The 20384-nt window shown below is 51.8% G+C and overlaps 6 protein-coding genes across 6 annotated transcripts; 3 read left to right on the top strand and 3 right to left on the bottom strand.

Annotated features, from left to right (window-relative positions):
• Positions 1-997: 997 nt before the first annotated feature.
• Positions 998-3772, top strand: hsp90 (chaperone Hsp90). Its single transcript, XM_025590132.1, has 3 exons — positions 998-1127; positions 1222-1511; positions 1574-3772. The coding sequence occupies exons 2-3, from the start codon at positions 1251-1253 to the stop codon at positions 3419-3421; spliced, it is 2109 nt and encodes a 702-aa protein (XP_025445056.1). The 5' UTR covers positions 998-1127; positions 1222-1250; the 3' UTR covers positions 3422-3772.
• A 357-nt stretch (positions 3773-4129) lies between these two features.
• On the bottom strand, positions 4130-7072 carry BO95DRAFT_471714 (uncharacterized protein). The gene is made up of 3 exons (XM_025589610.1): positions 6207-7072; positions 5688-6146; positions 4130-5626 (listed from the first exon to the last, which is right to left on the bottom strand). The coding sequence occupies exons 1-3, from the start codon at positions 6955-6957 to the stop codon at positions 4626-4628; spliced, it is 2211 nt and encodes a 736-aa protein (XP_025445057.1). The 5' UTR covers positions 6958-7072; the 3' UTR covers positions 4130-4625.
• Positions 7073-9353: 2281 nt separating this feature from the next.
• Positions 9354-12123, top strand: BO95DRAFT_51337 (phosphate-sensing transcription factor PHO4). Its single transcript, XM_025591605.1, has 4 exons — positions 9354-9418; positions 9595-10322; positions 10393-11431; positions 11492-12123. The coding sequence occupies exons 2-4, from the start codon at positions 9738-9740 to the stop codon at positions 11992-11994; spliced, it is 2127 nt and encodes a 708-aa protein (XP_025445058.1). The 5' UTR covers positions 9354-9418; positions 9595-9737; the 3' UTR covers positions 11995-12123.
• A 140-nt stretch (positions 12124-12263) lies between these two features.
• Positions 12264-14773, bottom strand: BO95DRAFT_440337 (putative DNA directed RNA polymerase III subunit Rpc82). The gene is made up of 4 exons (XM_025585939.1): positions 14707-14773; positions 14592-14648; positions 13667-14470; positions 12264-13603 (listed from the first exon to the last, which is right to left on the bottom strand). The coding sequence occupies exons 1-4, from the start codon at positions 14716-14718 to the stop codon at positions 12605-12607; spliced, it is 1872 nt and encodes a 623-aa protein (XP_025445059.1). The 5' UTR covers positions 14719-14773; the 3' UTR covers positions 12264-12604.
• A 264-nt stretch (positions 14774-15037) lies between these two features.
• On the top strand, positions 15038-17061 carry BO95DRAFT_440339 (ubiquinol--cytochrome-c reductase subunit 2). Its single transcript, XM_025585940.1, has 4 exons — positions 15038-15453; positions 15544-15718; positions 15793-16652; positions 16722-17061. The coding sequence occupies exons 1-4, from the start codon at positions 15190-15192 to the stop codon at positions 16815-16817; spliced, it is 1395 nt and encodes a 464-aa protein (XP_025445060.1). The 5' UTR covers positions 15038-15189; the 3' UTR covers positions 16818-17061.
• Positions 17062-17940: 879 nt separating this feature from the next.
• Positions 17941-19559, bottom strand: BO95DRAFT_51393 (putative mitochondrial DNA replication protein (Yhm2)). The gene is made up of 6 exons (XM_025591638.1): positions 19385-19559; positions 19293-19317; positions 19209-19227; positions 19053-19149; positions 18308-18980; positions 17941-18105 (listed from the first exon to the last, which is right to left on the bottom strand). Exons 1-6 carry the CDS (start codon positions 19461-19463, stop codon positions 18051-18053), a joined length of 948 nt encoding a protein of 315 aa, XP_025445061.1. The 5' UTR covers positions 19464-19559; the 3' UTR covers positions 17941-18050.
• Between the last annotated feature and the right edge of the window lie 825 nt (positions 19560-20384).

Consider the following 20384-nt stretch of genomic DNA (forward strand, 5'->3'; position numbering starts at 1 on the left):
GGTGAGTGCCGTGGCTTGGAGTAGGACTGGTAAGCTTTTTTGAGAATGAACCATGGGTGAGACCATCTTTGTGAATTGAGAGTGGGTTTGCTCTACGACGCCCACAAGTGCACAAAATCATGGTGGCCAGGAGAAGTAAATGCAGTTGAATAAAAGCAGTTTCAGTATGTCCTCACTGCCAATTAAAGGAAAAGAAAGACCTGGGAATTGACGGCAATGGATGATTCCAAACAATGATCTTGAACTATTTACAAAAAAAGGTCTAGTGAACGAGAGGCAAAAAGATGGTGGCGGCGGGCGAGGCAAGGCTCATTGACTGATTGATCTTGACATGAAAGAGGCGACTGGGCGGGTATGAGTAAGGTAACCTAGTTAGTTATGATGGATGGATGAGGAGTGAGTGTACCGTACTAGGTACCTCAGCTCTAGTAGTTACAGTACGGTAGTAACTTACTGTGTTCAATGGGAAAAGACGGGTTATTGCCAGGCAACTAACTAGTGGTGGTGTGGAGCGGAACGTTCTAGATTAAGCGCCTCGGTTCTCAGGCAGCAGTCTGAGTCATCCGTTTGTCCCTCAACTCACGTAACTACAGCAATGGATGCACAGACAGAGCAAGTTCAGCGTACGGAGTAGGGGTAAACACACGGTTAGTATTGAGTGCTTGAGTATGCACCCATTGACAACAAGAGATCGAACCGTCTAGATCAGTCATTCAGGAACACAATCTGAATATGTGGAACGGACTGGAAGATCCTGGGGAAGTCAAAGAGCGCCAGAGACCGCCAGAGACCAGCGGAGACCACTGTAGAAGTCCATAGAATAGAATCGAGCCAAATTTTTGTGTTCCGCCGCCGCAAGCATAAGGTGCCCGCTGTCCGCCTGGAAACTGCTAACCCATCTTTTCACTACTCCCCCCCCTCCTCCCAAGCTTGCTATTTTTTCCCTCTTCTACCAACTCACCTCTCAATCTCTCTTTCTCTCTACATCTTACAACCCCTCTATCCTCTATACCTCTCTTCCATTACAAACCTATCTTCCTATTTCCCCCTCCTCCCGCCATCTCTCTTCTTCAATTCTGTTAGAAAGAACTTTGTGATACCTCTTCACCTTCGTACTACGTTTTCTTGTGAGTATATTCTTCCTTCCACGCCTCACCATCAACTCATCTCTCACTCAATATGGCGGAAGTGACGAACTAACCACACACTCTCTACTACTAGAATCTCATCCGCTTTCTCTTCCTACCATCATGTCTGCCGAAACCTTTGAGTTCCAGGCTGAGATCTCTCAGCTCTTGTCGCTGATCATCAACACTGTCTACTCCAACAAGGAGATCTTCCTCCGTGAATTGATCTCCAACGCCTCCGATGCTTTGGACAAGATCCGCTATGAGTCCCTGTCGGACCCCTCCAAGCTCGACTCGGGCAAGGATCTCCGTATCGACATCATTCCCAACAAGGAGGCGAAGACCCTGACCATCCGTGATACCGGTATTGGTATGACCAAGGCTGTACGTTCGATCCCGTTGGTCAACTCTTCTGGAGTAACACACAGCTAACCATGCCATTCTAGGACTTGATCAACAACCTCGGTACCATCGCTCGCTCCGGTACCAAGCAGTTCATGGAAGCCCTCTCCGCTGGTGCTGATATCTCCATGATCGGTCAGTTCGGTGTTGGTTTCTACTCTGCTTACCTGGTTGCCGACCGCGTCACTGTCGTCTCTAAGAACAACGATGACGAGCAGTACATCTGGGAGTCCGCTGCCGGTGGTACCTTCACTCTCACCCAGGACACCGAGGGTGAACAGCTTGGCCGTGGTACCAAGATCATCCTCCACCTGAAGGATGAGCAGACCGACTACCTCAACGAGAGCCGCATCAAGGAGGTTGTCCGCAAGCACTCCGAGTTCATCTCCTACCCCATCTACCTCCACGTCCTGAAGGAGACCGAGAAGGAGGTCCCCGATGAGGAGGCTGAGTCCAAGGAGGAAGAGGGTGACGAGAAGAAGCCCAAGATCGAGGAGGTCGATGACGAGGAGGAAGAGAAGAAGGAGAAGAAGACCAAGACCGTCAAGGAGAGCAAGATCGAGGAGGAGGAGCTCAACAAGACCAAGCCCATCTGGACTCGCAACCCCGCCGACATCACTCAGGAAGAGTATGCTGCTTTCTACAAGTCCCTCTCCAATGACTGGGAGGATCACCTTGCTGTCAAGCACTTCTCCGTTGAGGGTCAGCTTGAGTTCCGTGCCATCCTCTACGTTCCCAAGCGTGCTCCCTTCGACCTGTTCGAGACCAAGAAGACCAAGAACAACATCAAGCTCTACGTTCGCCGTGTCTTCATCACCGATGATGCTACTGACCTCATCCCCGAGTGGCTCAGCTTCGTCAAGGGTGTTGTCGACTCTGAGGACCTTCCTCTCAACCTGTCCCGTGAGACTCTCCAGCAGAACAAGATCATGAAGGTCATCAAGAAGAACATTGTCAAGAAGACCCTCGAGCTTTTCACTGAGATCGCTGAGGACCGCGAGCAGTTCGACAAGTTCTACTCTGCTTTCAGCAAGAACATCAAGCTTGGTATCCACGAGGATGCTCAGAACCGTCAGACTCTCGCTAAGCTCCTCCGCTACCAGTCCACTAAGTCTGGTGATGAGTCTACCTCCCTTGCCGACTACGTCACTCGCATGCCCGAGCACCAGAAGCAGATCTACTACATCACTGGCGAGTCCATCAAGGCCGTTGCCAAGTCTCCCTTCTTGGATAGCCTCAAGCAGAAGAACTTCGAGGTTCTCTTCCTGGTTGACCCCATTGATGAGTACGCCTTCACCCAGCTGAAGGAGTTCGATGGTAAGAAGCTCGTCGACATCACCAAAGACTTCGAGCTCGAGGAGACCGAGGAGGAGAAGGCCGAACGTGAGAAGGAGGAGAAGGAGTACGAGTCTCTTGCCAAGAGCCTCAAGAACATCCTTGGCGACAAGGTCGAGAAGGTTGTTGTCTCCCACAAGCTCGTTGGTGCTCCCTGCGCCATCCGTACGGGTCAGTTCGGTTGGTCCGCCAACATGGAGCGTATCATGAAGGCCCAGGCTCTCCGTGACACCTCCATGAGCTCTTACATGTCCTCTAAGAAGACCTTTGAGATCTCTCCCAAGTCCTCCATCGTCAAGGAGCTCAAGAAGAAGGTCGAGACTGATGGTGAAAGTGACCGCACCGTCAAGTCCATCACTCAGCTGCTCTTCGAGACCTCCCTTCTTGTGTCCGGTTTCACCATTGAGGAGCCCGCCAGCTTCGCTGAGCGTATCCACAAGCTCGTCTCCCTCGGTCTGAACATCGATGAGGAGGCCGAGGCCACCGAGGAGACGGCCACCGAGGAGGCTGCTCCTGCCGCCGCCGCTGGCGAGTCCTCCATGGAGGAGGTCGACTAAATGTCGCGCGCAAAGCTTAACTCCTTCATGAAGCTCATATGCGTTTGATGACCCTCACTAGTTCCAGCGGTATTAGCCTCAGGGATCTATATGTTAATCACTGAACCAATATTGCTCTAATAGGAACAGCGAAGGATCTCCCTTTGTTTATTCTCTTCGTTTATTACCCCACCTCCCTGATTCACTATGTGAATTCCTTATGGCGTTTTGAGCGTTTCTTTCTTCACTTCAGTTTATCAAATCAAAATATGTCTGTTCTGATCAAATCACTTACACTACTTGTTCATTCAGGCAGGGGAATCTTCAGATCAGTAGATTTTTATTGGAGAAATAAAAACTTCTCTTGTGTGTAATGATGCCTCTCCTCGTAGACTGTGTCTTATTTTCTGCAGCCCGGCGCTATGATAACCCATACGTCTGGTACGTAATCTAAGAAAGGGCCTAGCTTTATGGTGCATGAAGCTTGGGCAGAAAGTCAATGTATTGGAGGAATCCCCAAGTAACCTAGCCACGTGATCTTCCCTGGTTCACCCGTACGAGTTCAGAGATGGAGATATCTCCATACAGTTTCAGCGCCTGCAGATTAAGACATTGTTCAAAGATGGCCAATACTTCCGCTATACCAAGTAGACCGCCAAGCGGCTATTCGGTGCCTTGTACTTTCGACTCCGGAGAGGATATATCTCCTTCAGCCACATTGGGTTTGATCACAAAGGTACTATTCAGAGATGAGGGAGTTTGAGACTAGATAATACAAGAGGTTGCCCGAAGCCGGGTGCGTAAGCATCCTACGGAGTTATATATCTGGGTGAATCGACAGGTCATCAAGGGGCATGAATTGCGGTATTGAGCGAGAGATTGTGGGGGGAGAGGATAGTGCAGTGAACAAATATATGCTAGAGCAAATTGATAACACGGGCCGATAACCTTGAAACGCCGAAGACAAAGTGAGGTGAATGGTATTGGGTCAATGGGACATGAGGACATGAGGACAATGAGCCCCCCTTGGCAGCATATGTAGATGGGTAATAGAGGGGCATGAAGGCAGCACGCTTCTTGAGAACTGCAATAGTCCAGCGAAGTCTAGAGCGAAGATAAAGCCAGGATTTTGGAGTTGTGGTGTGGGAATTAGTTATAAGGGTGGGGCTCGTTCATCAGTATGAACTGAAAGGCTGAAGCGGGAAGGTAATGGACGGCATCATCCTTAGTTGCTGGTGTTGTACCAGTCCAGGTGCCATTCGCACAGGTTGCGTGAGGGAAATCCACAGGCCTTGGCTAAACAAAATGCGAGTCCGCCAATTACCCCGAAGCTCCCTACAACCTGGACGACGGTCCACCCACGTCGCCGGAGGTCCTCGTACCATCGTACGAGGCCTAGCGGGTCTTGGGGGCTGAGGCGAGCGACCTGGTACTCCACGTTGTGTCCGTTAACAGTCCGGCGGACTACCCCACCGCCACCAGCTTTCTCAGTAGGCCTGTGGAGGCCGCAGAAGCCCGGGGTTTGGGTGATAGGAATCAACGATCCCTCAACGACACACTCCCCGATACGTTCCGTGAGCCAGATGGCGCGTTCGCCCTGGGCCATCGCGGCATATCTGTCTCGTTCGTTCTGAAGGCTTTGCTGCAAATCCGAAGCCCACCTGGCCAGCTGCACTCGAGCTAAGCGCTCCTCCTGACGGGTGTGGTCCGCGAGCCGAGCCATGGTGTAAGTGGGAGAGCGGCGGTGAACACCGTGTGCGAGTGTGAGAGCGCTCAGAGGGAGATGTCTCTGCTCCTCCTGCTGCTGCTGCTGCTCCTGCGAAGGTCTTTCCTGCTGTTGAAGGGCTAGCTTCTTTGCAGCGGAATGCCGCATCCAGGCAACGTTCTCCCTATCAAAAACCCGTCGAACTAGCAACATGAGTTCCGAGGGTACCAGAGGTTGGACATAGTCTGGGCTCATGAGGGTGCTGGCATCCATTACATCGTCGTTACTGGCTTTGGCGGAAGATACCGCGAAAGGTAGGTGACCATTGATGTCTTCCGTGTCTGTGCTGGACTCGCCTAGAAGAAAAGGCTTGATGGACAAATTCTGAGCGTGCTTCTGGAATGAAGACTTTAGAGCGAAGATATTCTCGTCGGTCAAAAGATCTGATTTAGCGACGAGGGGGATGACATTGGTCCAATCACAGAGCCTTTGAATGCACTCCATATCGGCGAGGAGGGTTTCTAAGAAAGTGTTGGCTGTCATCACGGCCGTTGAAGACTTGGAAAAGTTCGAACTACTCACCTTCGGAGATGAGGTAAAGAACAGCATCCACTTGAGTCCCACCGTTGCCAGCGAGTAAATTCTGGAAATCATGGTTCAGGGCATCGATGGCGGTGGTTGCTCGAGACAGTTGCTGGCAGATATATTGTATGACCGAATCAGTCTGCTCCAATCGACCCATAGACGTGGCTGAAGTATCTACAAAGCAAATGTTGCGCTCCAGAACAACATCACCTGTGCCTTTCCTCCGCCGGAGCACACGCGAGTCCTCCAAATCCGACCACCACGACGGATAGGGCTTGGTACTAGCGTATATTTCCGTGATGGCCACTTGTGGAAACCTGAAGTTGTGGGACGTGCGAGAAGATTTAATGGAAGGCCGTGATATTCTAGTAGGAGAGGCCGAGGCAAAATCGTCCATGTGCACAATGTCATCGCAGGCCTGAACTATAGACTGGATGAGAGATGATTTTCCCAATCCTTGTAACCTTTATATCAGCATCCCTTTCTCGGTAGTAGCATTGATGGTTCCCAGCCTACCAGATGCACCTGCGATCAAAACCTTCAATCGACCTAGAGCCTTCCCACGATCTGTGAAGGGTTTCCGACTGGGCATCTTGATGCTTGGCATGATCAGTTGGGATGTGTTGTCTGAAACAGGATAATGCGCTGTGCGATAGTCATCATCATCATCATCTTCTTCTTCTTCTTCTTCTTCTCCGGAGGCCACGGCCTGACTACTCAAATCATCGGTGATTGAAATATCATCAAGATGGCGCATGGAATGATTAGAAATGGATCGGGGACTACTTGGCAGGGATGAGTGGTCATCCGGGTTATCGAAAGTCAAAGGGGTCAGCGGTCGCGAGGAAAGTCCCTCAGGAGAAGGTCGAAAGGGTTTTACTGAGCTGGTAGTAAGCATATCTGAAGGCTTCAAGGTCGACCTGCGACGGATTGTCTGGCGGGCTTCACGCTCCTCTTCCTCATCTCGAACCAGAGGCTGATGAGTGCGGGCGACAGACTCCTCCAGGTCAGGCTGGCGGTTGCAAGGCAAATTCGAAAGAATGTCTTTCGGAAAATCCGTTTCCTCCAGACTCTGTACCCCATATATATTCTCCGCGGGACGTTTGACTTGGTCGGGGGAAAGCTCCCTATCGGAATCGGTGATATGACTGCTGCTCCGGGCCAGGAAGAAGGTAGCGGGGGCGGTACTGCGGGGATCGGTCCACTGCTGTTCAAGCGAGGCTTTGCGGGATCGCGGTACCGCAAGGTCCGGCACCGGTGGCCTCATCGTGGGGCAAAGCAATAGTTGTGAATCACCAGATAAAAAGAGTAAATGCCCAAGGAGAATATATATCCATACCGTGGTGGTGGTGGTGGTGGTGGTGGTGGTGTGGGGGGGGAAGGGCGGGGGAGGGCGGGGGAGGGCGGTGTTTTGATGCTAGCACCAGGATATTGTTGTTAGGTTGTCTTAACCTAACTTACTCTTACATTGGTTAACTAAGCAATTGTTAACTGGTGTTTATGTCATCATCCTCATGGCATGTCACATCTCAGTCACCAGACCTCGCACATGACAAGTTATGTAAGCTCATCTCCAGAGTGAAACGACCACTTAACGTTACATAATACGTAGAAGATGGGGATCTTTGGTTGGCCCGTGCTCTTATCACAGCACACCACCTGGCTGGAGCGGGTTTCCATTACTCAAATCGGCTTGCAATTGCCAGGAGAGTGAGAGGAACCAAATTCGAAACCCTCCTCTCCCGCCCGCGGCGGCCGGGTTTTGTGCTTAACCCCAATAACGTAGTGGGGGGAGAGAAAGAGAAAGTGGTTCGCTGACCATTCAGGCTCGCTGAGATGATATGCAATACATACGGATTCATTCAAACCATAAGACTTCTTTGTAGAGACTACTAGGTAAGTATGAGTACGATGAAGTAGGTGCCTACCTTAGTAAGGTAGTGGCAAAAAAGGTCCATACACTAGCTTGAAATATTAGTACATATGAAAATTTAGTACTATATATCGGTAGTTATAACTTACAGTACATCCTCCCGTATCCAATTTCTCTAGTGCTGCTGGGGAATGTGTTCTTCCTTAGTTTGTCTCTTTTTTCTTTCCTGATCTTTTCCCCACCAGAACTACTTTGTGCTAAAAGAAACAAATCTAGAACTCCCATCCACCGTCGGGCTAGGATTGGCACATCTCTTCGGTACACTGCATCCCTTTCTCTCAATCTGCGCAACTCCCAGTCATATTTGAGGCACTATAAGTAAGTTCTTTCCAGCTTCTTACCTAACCTCTAATAACTATGACCGGAGACCAATGCTGCAGACTACTCCTTCCCGTGCCGGCCGGCATCCTAAGCCAGGCACCAGACTGATAAGTTACTAGGGAGTACCACCGGACCACCGGTCAAATGAATTCAGCTCGCTAATGGACCGGCAGGGAGACTAATGTACGACCTAAAGCAGACAAGGTCGGCTAATAGGTACGATGAAACATAACTCATCATTTTTATAATTCTTATTCTTGAGGTGCAGCAAACTTGTATGTACATACAGTACATACCCGACGGATTCCGTCGCTCCTGTCTCGTGGTGGAATTTCTTTGCTCCAGAGGTCACTTGGGCGTTTGCCCAAAACGTAATGTCTGATCAGCCAGCCCGCTAGCCCGTCATCGTGAACCAATTCAGGATCGATTGGAATTGTGAGAAGCTCCCAGAAGGCTGTGGGCTGAATCCCAAACACAGACCAACGGTGTGGTGTGGCGTGGCGTTGTGTTGCTTTGCGTTGCTTTGCTCACAACCTTCAAGCGCCTGCAGGGTGAAAATGATAGATAAGTAGGACCCCGGGAAAATAACACCACCACCTATGGTCTGATGTAGGAAATCAAGCTGTTGAGCTCAAGCCATGTAAGTCTATCTCATTTTCAGCCTTGGATAAATAGCAAGTACAGTACTGGAGATGCATACTCATAGATCGTGATCGTCACCTGCGTATACACAGGTAAATAAGTATGTAGTACCAAGTAAGTAAGTAACATATCGGTAATCTCACTGAGTCAATAATACATAGTAGGTAGGTACTCCGTACTCTGTATTTTGCTAACTACGTAACTGATCCACCCGGGAATTTCCCCTCCTCTCTCTCTCTTTTTCGCCGACTCCACTGGGCCGGGGCCCTTTCCCCCCCGATCACTACTACTCCGTAGACAAGTTACTAGACTACTCGTATAATCTCCAGTACCGTACGGCGTACTTCTTTACAAACCACAATTATCGTTCCGGTGATTGTTTTGCTCGAGGCTACCTAACTCAATAATTAATAGCAGGAAGGCTTCTGTAGTTCTGTTATCCGCGGAAATCGTGCCATTGGGCTCAGTGCCGCGGAACTTATTAGCCTTTTAGACTTTCAAACTTGGAAGGTTTCTCGGTTCTGCTCTCTTTTCCTGAAGTCTCTCTTTTACTTTTAGTCCCGAGTCCTGAAGCCAGCCAGTCAGGCCGCTCATCCTCGTTCCTCCGCTCCTCTCTCTCTCTTTCGCTCTCTCTCTCGCTCTGAGTCCCGACTCCCTCCCCTCCTTCCCTTTCTTATTATCTTATTTTATTTTTGGTGGTTCACTTTTGGTTCACTTTCTCAAAATCATCTTTCTTCTTCTCTTCTCCTCCTCCTCCACCTTTCTTTTTTACCTTTCTTCTCGCGTGACCATTCCCATTTCTGTTCTGGTGGTTGAAGTGACGTTCCTATCGGTACCTAGAGTCTGGAAATAATCTCTCTTTCTTTTCCGACTATTCATCCTTCGTCCTCTACCATGTCCCTGAAAGCTTCCTCCTGAGCGTGCCCTACGCCCTCCTCTCCTCAAGTAAATGATCCCCACTGAATTAGTTTGGTCCTTCTTCGTCTTGATTCTAATCGCGACGCCCAGCTCTTTCCCAGTCCCTCCTCCCCTCCCCGCATCACCCTATCGTCGACAATCAAACGTCTGCCGCTCACCGTCTCTATTGCTCCACTTTTCTTATCGAACAGAAGCTGGGAGTTCCATCCGTTCTGCACCCCTTCCACTTCGTCATGGATCAAGGGCATTCCCTGTCCTGGTCGGACATTCCTCCGTCCAACGACGATGAATTCACCAACTTCCTCGAGTTCGGAATGCAGTTTCCCGACGTGGACGGTCAACCTCAACCGGACCATCACGCTTCTCGACCATTGATTGACGCTGTCACCATGTCTTTGCCCGTCTCGACCGCCGCTGCGCAGGAGCAATTGGTTAGTTTGGATACTGGCGACATGACTGCCCCCGCTTCGTCGTACAGCCCCATGATCAACAACGATTTCGCCCTGGACCTTGCCCATCACGGGCAACAAGGTCAGCCACATGGCTCGTCCTTCTCGACCGCGCCAATCACCCCGGCCTTCTATGCACACAAACCACCCATGTACCATCCTCATCAGCACGCGTCAGTCCCGGATCAGTCACACTCGTTATCTCAACCGACGCAGTCGATGTCCCAATCCTTTGTCCCGCAAGGCAGACCGGTCATTCCTCCCACTCCGAATAGTGTCGAGTTCCATGGAAATGCCGCTACATTCCCGCAGCGGGCGGACGACACCCGTGAAGTTTACGAAAGGTTTAACCGTGTGAACGATGAACAGGTAAGCGTCTTGATTGGGAATGGATGGAAGCATCTTCGGAGAGCTAATGCATACGTCCGCTTCGCTCTAGGCTCTTTACACCCCGCTTGTCTCGCCAGCCATGACACCGTTGGAAGCTCAGTTTCGTCTTCCCGAATACACTATTCCTGGAGAGTACTTCACCCCCCTCACATCACCAGCCCTCGAGGCACAGCACACGAACTCAAGTGGCTATCCTTTCCATTCCAGCCAGGTGTCGGAGCTGGGGTTTGTCCCTTCACCTGCCGACAATCCCCTGACCATGGCGTCCAGTCAGTCATCCCCGGGGCTGATACGGAAACATCGCCGACAGCCGTCCAGCACAAAGCCCTTCTCGGCTCGTGCGAAAAAGCAGCAATCGCCCTCGGTTCGGCCACAAACACGCAAAAAGTCCTTGATGAGCCTCAATGCCGACGAGCTGTTGAATAGCCTCAGTCAAGACCAGGTTGCCAATGCCACCCACGCCTCCGGCGAGAGTGGACTTCGTTATGCCAGCAATGAGAGCTCCGGTCAAGATTCGGTCTCGCCAGAGCCTCTCTCCGAGCCCTTAATGCCCCCGCCTGCTTTGCCTCACTCGCGGAGATCGCCGGCCGTTCGCCCTCAGCCAGCTCGACCCTCAGATGCAAATGAACCTGCGACGCCGGCGATGCTCATGCGCATTCAACGGTCACCGGTCTCGACCACCCAAGCAGCTCCTCGATCAACCCCCACTATTTCGGAACCCCATGACGACATAATGGAAGACGTGGTCCTCCCCGAGGCCGCAACTTCGCTGGCTCCTTTCACAAGACCGCAGGTGGCTCGTATTGAAACTACGGTGCAGGCGGAATCGGTTTCGTCAGAAACCTCAGGAAGTACGACCCCAGCTCTGGAGCCGAGTTCCGCTCCGGTCGTAAACAGAAACTCCTCCTTGGCTCCCAGCCCTCGCTCAATTGCTATGCCTTCGCCAAGCGGCCCGCTGCCCAAGAAATCGGACACACCCAAACTTGGTCCGATAGGGCGGAAGCGACAGAGCTTGAGTTCCTCGCAAGCTAGTCCCAGCCTGCGTCCCAAAATCAGTCCCAGCATCCAACCGCTAGTCCGTGGAGATGGTAAGTATTCCCTAGCCGCACCATCGATCTACGAGTCAGCTGATCGGATTCTGTTCCCAGCAATGTCGAGCGAAACATCGGCTCTGTACTTGGCATCGAAGTCGAACTATCAGCACATTCTGGACGGCACCCTTCTGCCTGGCGTCTCCTATCCCGAGACCTTAGCAGAGAATCTCAGCTCAAAGCGCACCAACCACAAATTGGCCGAACAGGGACGAAGAAACCGCATCAACAACGCACTCAAGGAGATAGAGACACTCATTCCTCCGTCATTCATCCAAATGAAACATGCTAAGGAGGCTGCTGCCTGCCCCCTCAAGGGAGCCGACAAAGAAAAAGACAAAGCGAATAATCAACCAATCAGCAAGGCCAGCACGGTAGAGATGGCAATCGATTACATCAAGAGCCTTCAGCAGGAGCTTGAAGAGACTAAGGGCAAGCTGGACATCGCGGAGAGTCTCCTGCGAGACTCGGAAGCCAAGTCGAAGCAGGCCAACGCGACTGCGGGCGTTGAGAGTGGGCCGGAAGTACAATCTACAGTCGGACGCAGCGATCGTGACTAATGAACAAGATAATGGTTCTTCTTAAGGTAGATTCTGAGGTTGTAAGCTGTATTCCCGGTAGCGGTTACTGTCCCCCAGCGATACGATATCCACGAAGTTGCATACTACCGAACAGGAAAGGCATATGATAAGAAAGGAAGTTCACATTTATACCTACATATGTGGTGTAGCTTGTGGGATGTGGTTTGCAACCTTCTCCCCGGAATATTGTCATTGTATGTGGTGTGGTAAATGTCTGATCCGGCGTACCCGGGTGAATGTTTCGCTCGATACGTGATCCGGCTTCAGAGTTGTTGGATTACTATACACCTCGGCGACTGCAACAGGCCAATGGCTGCCTGTCGAGCAATGTAATATTCAATCAAACCTGCTGCACAGCTCATGCTCCCTCTTATAGTTCAGGTGGCCTACTAGACACTGGACATTTCTTTTTACACAATTTTCGCATGGCTAGCGCATGCCCCAGGCACCAATTGATCATCACTGAGCGTATGGTCATAAAGGGAAGTTATTGAATACAGGGCATATGAGGTGGCATCAGTGGGTAGAAATGTATTATCACGAATGGGGTAGCCATCAGGGAGACAAGGTTGGTTGGAATCGCCCCTCATCAGTAGTCCCGCATGACTGCCACCATCTCGTCCAACCGGGTGATTTCGCCGAGCAGTAAAGCCTCCTTGCTTCTCCATTGCCCTAGTAGGGTGAGCTCCGCCGGGGACAAATACCGCTCTTCGTTCCCCTTGACGTCACTGCGCTGGGTTTTCTCCAGGAATTCCTTGAGTCGACTCCGCTCGAACCGTAAGCGCTGCATGCACCGAGACATAGCCTTGTAGGTGTCTTCCAAGATGCTGTCACGGATCCGGTCCGGGTCGTAGAACCATAGGTAAATTGTGCGCGACGGCTGTCGCTGTGCGTCTCGCGGGACTTCTTGCAAGTCGACGAATCCGCCGGACTGCATGCTGGCTAATACCTGCCGCAAGTCCTTGAATGGAAGGAGGCTGATTTCCTGGAGGCGCTTCTCGTCAAGTTTGCCCTTGGCGTGGAGGACGCGGATCACTCGTAGAGCGACATCGCCGTAGCGAGCTTCGATGACACGTTCAAGTTCCAAATGCCGCAGCTTACGTGCCAGGTGTCGGAACTCCACTGTCCAGGTTATGAGGCCGGATACGACACGCTTCGAGGTCAAGTTGTAGGGGGGTTGAGAGAGAAGACTGAGATGCTGGTCGATCTCGTAGGTCCGGCTAGGGGCGTCGGAGTCTTGATGGCTGGCCCCATTAACTCCTTCGTCTAAAGGTCTCTTTCCACGCTTGCTGACAGAGTGCTGGATTTCCATGGGGCCGATGGAGCCCGCAAGATCTAACTGCGGGTCGACCTCTTCCGTCACCGCACTCAGCGCAATCGCAACGGAGTATTGCTCGCCTTCTTCTCCTTCGCGAGGGATTTCCACGCTGTCCCGACATTGCTTGGTCTGGTATTCAATGCGTCGCAGGAGACATTCGTAGACTTGGGCGGTGGCCGACGACGCGTGCATCTCCGCAAGGTCGAGGAACCGTCGATTCCGCAGAGCAACGTCCAGTTTCTCGTAGTTGACTCGGACAACTATTCCGGACTAGATGGACGCAGCACCGTTAGTCTCAGTGACGAGCATAAATCAACACGGTGAGCCTTTTACCTCCATAGGAGTCGCGTCCCCTCCCATGTCATCATCAGACCACTCATTCTCCTCCTCAGCCTCGTCCTCCATATCATAGTCCATCCGGGCACTCTTGTCCGCAGACCCGCTACCAGGCCTTCTCTTGGCACCACGCGGTAGGCCGTTATGCATCAATCCACGGGTAAGATCTCCATCTAATTTTTCCCTCAGCATAGCAAGTGTGCCTTCTAGAACGGTTTCCTCGAGCCGTTTGCCTTTCATCTGTTTGACGTCGGGCCGCGACTTGATTGCCCGTTCAGCATCGAGCGCGTTGTCTGCATAACTTTGAAATTGCGCATCTCGGACCCGGATCAAATATCCATGGGATGCCAATGCCTTCAATGTCGGATGGAGCAAAGCTGGCTGTTCGATGGCTCCGACCACGTTATGCCCATTCACTCGTTCCCCCGCCCCCTCTCCTTCGAGATCGTCATTGATGCCGTCCGCTTCCAATTGTCCAGATCTTAACTCGGGCAGTGTCTCGAGATGGCTGATTTGAGCATGTCCGAGGAACATGATGGTGGACATGACAGTTGCCGCATACTTACCTAGCCGGTCTTGAATAAATGCGAGGATTTTGCCGGATCGTACTAGGTAGTACGCAGCTTGTGGGTTGGGCTCGTAGTAGGTGACTCCCTCGTCGTAAGAGGTATAGTGATAGATGAGGTGATGCTGGATCATCGCGGCGAGACCATGACGGAGCTGGCGGTCAGACAGGCGCGAATAGAACTTGAGACGGGGAAAGGACAATCGGTCATAACGCTGAAGGATTGAAAAGATGCGCTGGTCATATTGAGGGCAAAGTCAGTCTAACTGCACCTTCTACATTTTTTTGGGCACAGTAGCTGTAAAATGTCGGGTGTATCGAAAGCGAACGAAGCGAAGGTTTGAGCTGTGAGCATACCGCAAAAAGCTCGCCAAAGTTGTCCTCAACTAAAAGCGCGCAAAGCTCCGCTGCGTACTGTGTTAAACGTTTGTTAGCACGAGGATAGAGCTAACAATGGAGCGTTTTCGCATACTTGAGAAGCCATGTTTGAAGAGATTGTCTAGAGAACCACCGCCGTCAATTCTCCAGGGCAAAAATCGAGGTCACCGGGGGAAAAGCATGAGGCACTTGTAAAGGGAGAAGAAGGCCTTTCAAATTGTCACTCTTGAGGAATTTCTTTTTTTTTCCCTTGACAATTGATTGGCGTTACTTCTTATCGCACGTCGCAGGCGGAAGAAACTCACGTGCAGTCGTAAGAAGAGCAAATCACATGACCTCAGCTGACTCGGAGGAGGAGGAAAAGCCGGTTCCGCCCGCACACCCAATTCAGGCCAATCAGAGTACGAGTAATCAACAACGCCGGCATCTTGAAGCTTTTCAGACATCGTTTCTAACCCGTTCAACGACCGCCAGCAGCTCTCCTCGGCTCTTCTACCTTCCCACCCCCTTCAATTGCTGTTGAGCCTCTCGGCTTTATATCTACCTTCCTCCCTTTGTATCTTCAACACATGCGATAATGCTGTCGCGATCCACCATCAGCCGAAATGCGCCCCGTGCGCTTCACAAGCAGTGCTCTGCTGCCGGTGCCACCAGCCGTCGAGGCATGGCATCTGCCGCTACTCCTGGCCTCCAGTATGATGTCTCCGAGTCTGCTGGTGTGAAGGTCGCCAACAGAGAGGTTGCCGGTTCTACCGGCACCCTGGCCCTCGTTTCCAAGGCCGGTACTCGCTACCAGCCCTTCCCTGGCTTCTCCGATGCTCTCGAACAGTTCGCTTTCAAGGTTAGCACTCCCGGCTTAATTGCTCGCTCTGCAGGTCTCAGGAACACTATCTTGGACATAAGTGGACTGACGCTTGCTTGCAACGACTAGTCCACACTCAAACGCTCGGCGCTGCGGATCAATCGGGAGGTCGAACTGCTGGGCAGTGAGGTTTCCGCTACACACTCGCGTGAGAATGTTGTCCTCAAGGCTAAGTTTCTTGCCAATGACCTCCCTTACTTCGTCGAACTTTTGGCGGAGGTTGCTTCCCAGACCAAGTTCTCCGGTATGTCATCCCGCTAAGCTTCAATTTGTCGGTCAGACAAGTCTGATATATGGTTATTTCTTTTGCGCTATTAGCCCACGAGTTGAGCGAGGTCATCCTCAAGACCCTCAAGTACAGACAACAAGCTCTTGCCGCCAACCCCGAGGCTGTGGCTCTCGATGCTGCTCACGCCGTGGCTTTCCACCGCGGTCTGGGTGAGAGCGTCTCCCCCTCGGTTACCACTGCTTTCGAGAAGTACATCTCTGCTGAGGCCGTCGCGGATTTCGCCCAGCAGGCGTTCGCTAAGTCCAACATCGCCATCGTCGGCAGTGGCCCCGACTCTGCGGAGGTTTCCAAGTGGGTTAGCCAGTTCTTCAAGGAGGCTCCCAGCGCTGGTAGCTCCTCCAAGTACCAGCTCCAGCAGAGCGCCGCCTCCCAGTACTACGGTGGCGAGCAGCGCATCTCCTCCAAGGCTGGAAATGCTGTCGTCGTGGCTTTCCCCGGCTCTGGCGCCTTCGGCACCTCTGCCTACAAGCCCGAGGCTTCCGTTCTCGCTGCCCTCCTTGGCGGTGAGTCCACTATCAAGTGGACCCCTGGTTTCTCTCTTCTCGGCCAGGCCACCCAGGGCTTCTCCCACGTCCGTGCCTCGACCAAGAACCTCGCCTACTCGGATGCCGGTCTATTCACCATTTCCCTCTCTGGCAAGGCCGAGCAGATCAGCTCCGCTGGTAAGAGCGCCGTCGATGTCCTGAAGAAGGCCGCTGCTGGCGAATTTGCCAGCGAAGACGTCAAGAAGGCCGTTGCTCTGGCTAAGTTCCGTGCTCTTGAGTCCGCTCAGAACCTCGAGACTGGCCTCGAGGCTACTGGCTCCGCTCTCATTAACGGCAGCAAGCCCTACCAGATCTCCGAGGTCGCCCAGAGCATTGACGCCGTCACCGAGGCCCAGGTTAAGGAGGTATGTTCACTTTCCCAAAATATCGTCCATACGGCAGCAAATCACTAACCGCGTTACCTTACCCTTTAGGTTGCCAAGTCCTTCCTGTCTGGCAAGGCTTCCGTTACCGCCGTCGGCGACCTCTTCCAGCTTCCCTACGCCCAGGACCTTGGCTTGACCGTTTAATCATGTATACAACAAATACATCCTAGACTGGTTCTGCTTTTGGAGGAAAAGCGCGTCTTCCGTTTCCTTGTGTCTAGATCAACCCTTCCGCAGATATCTTGTTTTTCATTTGGGATGATGTGGCTGTAGTGGTGTGCGTCTGTAATACAATTGTATCTTATTATTACATTGCGTGCCTTATGCGGTGAGATCTTGGCCCAGATGAGTGTGTATAGACGATCATATATCTACGGTTGAAGTCGCCAGCTTTGGTTTGTAGCAACAGTCCATAAATAATGTAGGTCTCACGCACATGTTACGCACACTATACTTCCGAGTTTCACGCAAGCGTTTGCATGGGCTGACTGCATGGGCTGACTATGAAGCTAGAAGTGGCGTCAATCTTCAAGATAGTGGAAGACTAGAATCAATCTACCCTTGCTGGAAGACCTATCCGTATTCTTCAATCTGGTCTCAAACGGGTTGTGGCTTGATGAGGTCAGCCTTACACAGCAGGGTAGGTGCGCCAAAAATCGTTCCAATCTCCAAAGAGACCCGAATAAGATTTGTTCGGGCATGTTATGCTCATGGATAGTACTCTTCGTTTCGTTTCTTCGTTTACGGTCAAAGGCAATCGCTAGTTGTAATCGGCGCTTTCCCGAGGTTCTCAAGGACGAAAATCAAAAAGTATATCTATGTCTAACACTTGTCATTCAGAGGCTGTACCGAGCAGAATAACCTTCTTGACACAGCAGAGAGCTGGTCTCAGTCCATGTCAGCGATTTGACAAGGAGTTCAGTATCGCGGGAGAAATCTTTCCAGGACACTCCAGCTCCTTTGTGAACTGAAGCCTACCTGCCCAGCCCGCGAGCACTTATGAGACGCCCCGATAAGTAGAGGGTGGATCTTTTGACCAGGTCTCAGGCAAATCGGCCAACAAAACCATGTACTGCAACTGTAATACGTACGAGACAAAAATTTGGTCCTAACATATAGAGCGCAGGATAATTTATACAACTCGCGCCAAATTTGCATCTGCCAATCTTGGCCAACGAGCCATCAACATGCGCAGGTCTATTAACACTAGTATAGTAAATAAAATGCTTGTAACATCTGTTGTGCGGCATGCTCAGCACGTCGCTTTACCTCACTCCATCAACGGTGCGGTCTGAGAGGACAGCAAACTGACCGGGCCAGCATGTGTTCTTGCCGCCTCCGACCGTGTGCATGGCAGAAGGGTATCTCAAACCTTCCCTAGTGCTTTGCGGTGACAGCTTCGCCCGTCAGTTTTTCGACTGCCTCCTTGGCCCTGTTCGGTGCAACGGAGACCCACACGTTAGCCGGAAGTCTTCCCTCGGTAATACCGCAAAATCACATGGCGAGTCCGGGGTGCGCCGATCCAGCCGGGCTAGCCCACCCTGGTGGCATCGCTCATTCGATGGATGGTTTCGAAGTATGCGAACAACCCGGAATTGCAAGGACAAAAAGGCGGGGAACGGGGTTCAACTTACATGTCACCCAGAGCCACCATGCAGACGGTCTGCCAGATTCCCAGCCCCACCCGAGGAGCCACACCACGGTAGAGACCTTTGATGCCGTTGTTCTCATAGATGTACTTAGCAGCCTTGCCAACCGTCAGATTCTTTGGGCGGTTGGGATCGTCGGTCTTGCTCTGCATTTCGACACGGATCACCTCGATGGGCTGATTCCAAGCCGACAAACCACCACCCAGACTCGAAGCCAGAATCTTCTCGAAAGCGTTCAGCTTCTGGCTGTCATCCTTGTTGGTTACCTTGCGGATTGTCTGCTCCGCCAAGCGAGAGAACCCGAAACGGGAACCCCAGTTGGTGGTCTGGCGGATAGCGACCGCATTGACACCACGGTTGATACCACGGATACCTTCCTTGCGGTAGATGTCCATGAAAGTCGCGAAGGTGCTGGGAGGCTTGACACCCTGCGCAGCCATCTTGTGCTTGGTGATCTCAACCGTCTTCATGCAAGTACAGAATCCCATTGTTGCATAGGCTTGAGCAATACCGCCAACCATACCACCAGCGATTCCGGCCATGAAATCGGGGGCACCAAGGACCTTGGCGCGGAATTCAGCTTCCGACGCGACAAAGAGTAGGACAGCGCCTTTGGTGGAGGCCTCAATCCAGGCCCACGGAATGAGACCTTGATAATCTATTGTAACTTCACGTCAGACACGGCATCCGACACGCTAGTCACGAGAAACTCAAGGCGAGAGAAACTTACAACCGAGGATCCCGCCACGACCCCAAATCCGACCCATAGCACCGGCGAAGCTATCGCCTCGGTTTGCAGCCATGGTTGTCTTGATCACCTCCAGCGGCTAGATTTATGAACCGTGTTAGCTGAACGGACATTCACCGGCCCTGCGGCTTCACATACCTGTCCCAAGGTTGTGACCCTATTGCTGGCTGTTAGTCATCCAGAATTTAGTGTGAATGTGTCATGGGGGGGTGTAATACGTACTCGAACAAGTTCAAACCTGCACCGACTGTAGACAGAGCCATCAGAATCATGGATATTGGCCGGTAGAGACGAATGAGGGCTCGAATACGTACGCAATAGATTGCTGAATTTGACAGGCTTCTTCTCAAGCGTTTGGCCGGCAGGGGCCGTTGCAACAGGAGTGGGAGACATCTCTGAACTTGGGGAGCGCTGAAAGGGGCCCTGACCAAGGGATATAAGGGGCTTCGTCGCCTAAAGGATCGCAAAAGATGGCAGAGAAACTGCAGATGGGAATGTCCAGTCACAAATAGGTGGACTTGTCGGTTTGGTCGCTGTTGAACACCAGGAAAGTTCCGGAACGTTAGTCACCACAGAGCACTGATTGATGGAAGGAGAAGAGAAGAGAAGAGAGCAGGAACGGGAAGAAGGCAAGCAAGCTAGAACGGGGGATGGGTGGAAAGCGGAAAGAAAGCAGAGTGGAAAAAGAAAGAGGAGGAGAAGGAGGATGGGAAAGCATGATATTGGTCTGGGGGCTTGCAGCTGAGTATTTGCTTATCAAGTTTCAGACAAGTTCCATAGCCAGCCAGCCAGCCATATCTTGCTAACTAGATGGATAGATGGATGGATGGATGGATAGATGAGAAGGTGATGTTGATGTTTCACACGTACTATAGTAGACTGAGGTGTCGGGTAGACCAAGATGGAATAGTAACACCAAAGTCGAAAGGTTCTTTTTGTTCTGGGTTTTTGAAAGTCAAGAAAAAGAAGACGAAGAAAGTTGTTGTTGTTATGTATTTTTTGTCTCCCTGTCAATAGTTCAGGGAAGGAGGCCCAGGCTACTACTAGGTAGAAACTCAGAGACTCAAGAGAGCGATCCGTACCAAGGAGTACCCCGTAGTAATGAGCACACATTAGCCTGGAGGCAGGAGCTCGGAGTCAGACTCGTCTTCCCGATCGCTGGGCAGCGGCTGGATGGAGCAAAACACCCCGGAAGACCCAGTCACTTGCGGGTCATTGGCTCATCATCAGTAATGTTGCTAGCCTGATAAAGGTAAAACCATACGCTAGCCATGAAGGGAGTCTCCAGCAGTTGAGCACCGGAGTAAATCGGGG

Source organism: Aspergillus brunneoviolaceus, assembly GCF_003184695.1.
Source record: "Aspergillus brunneoviolaceus CBS 621.78 unplaced genomic scaffold BO95scaffold_14, whole genome shotgun sequence".
NCBI classification, from domain to species: Eukaryota; Fungi; Ascomycota; class Eurotiomycetes; order Eurotiales; family Aspergillaceae; genus Aspergillus; species Aspergillus brunneoviolaceus.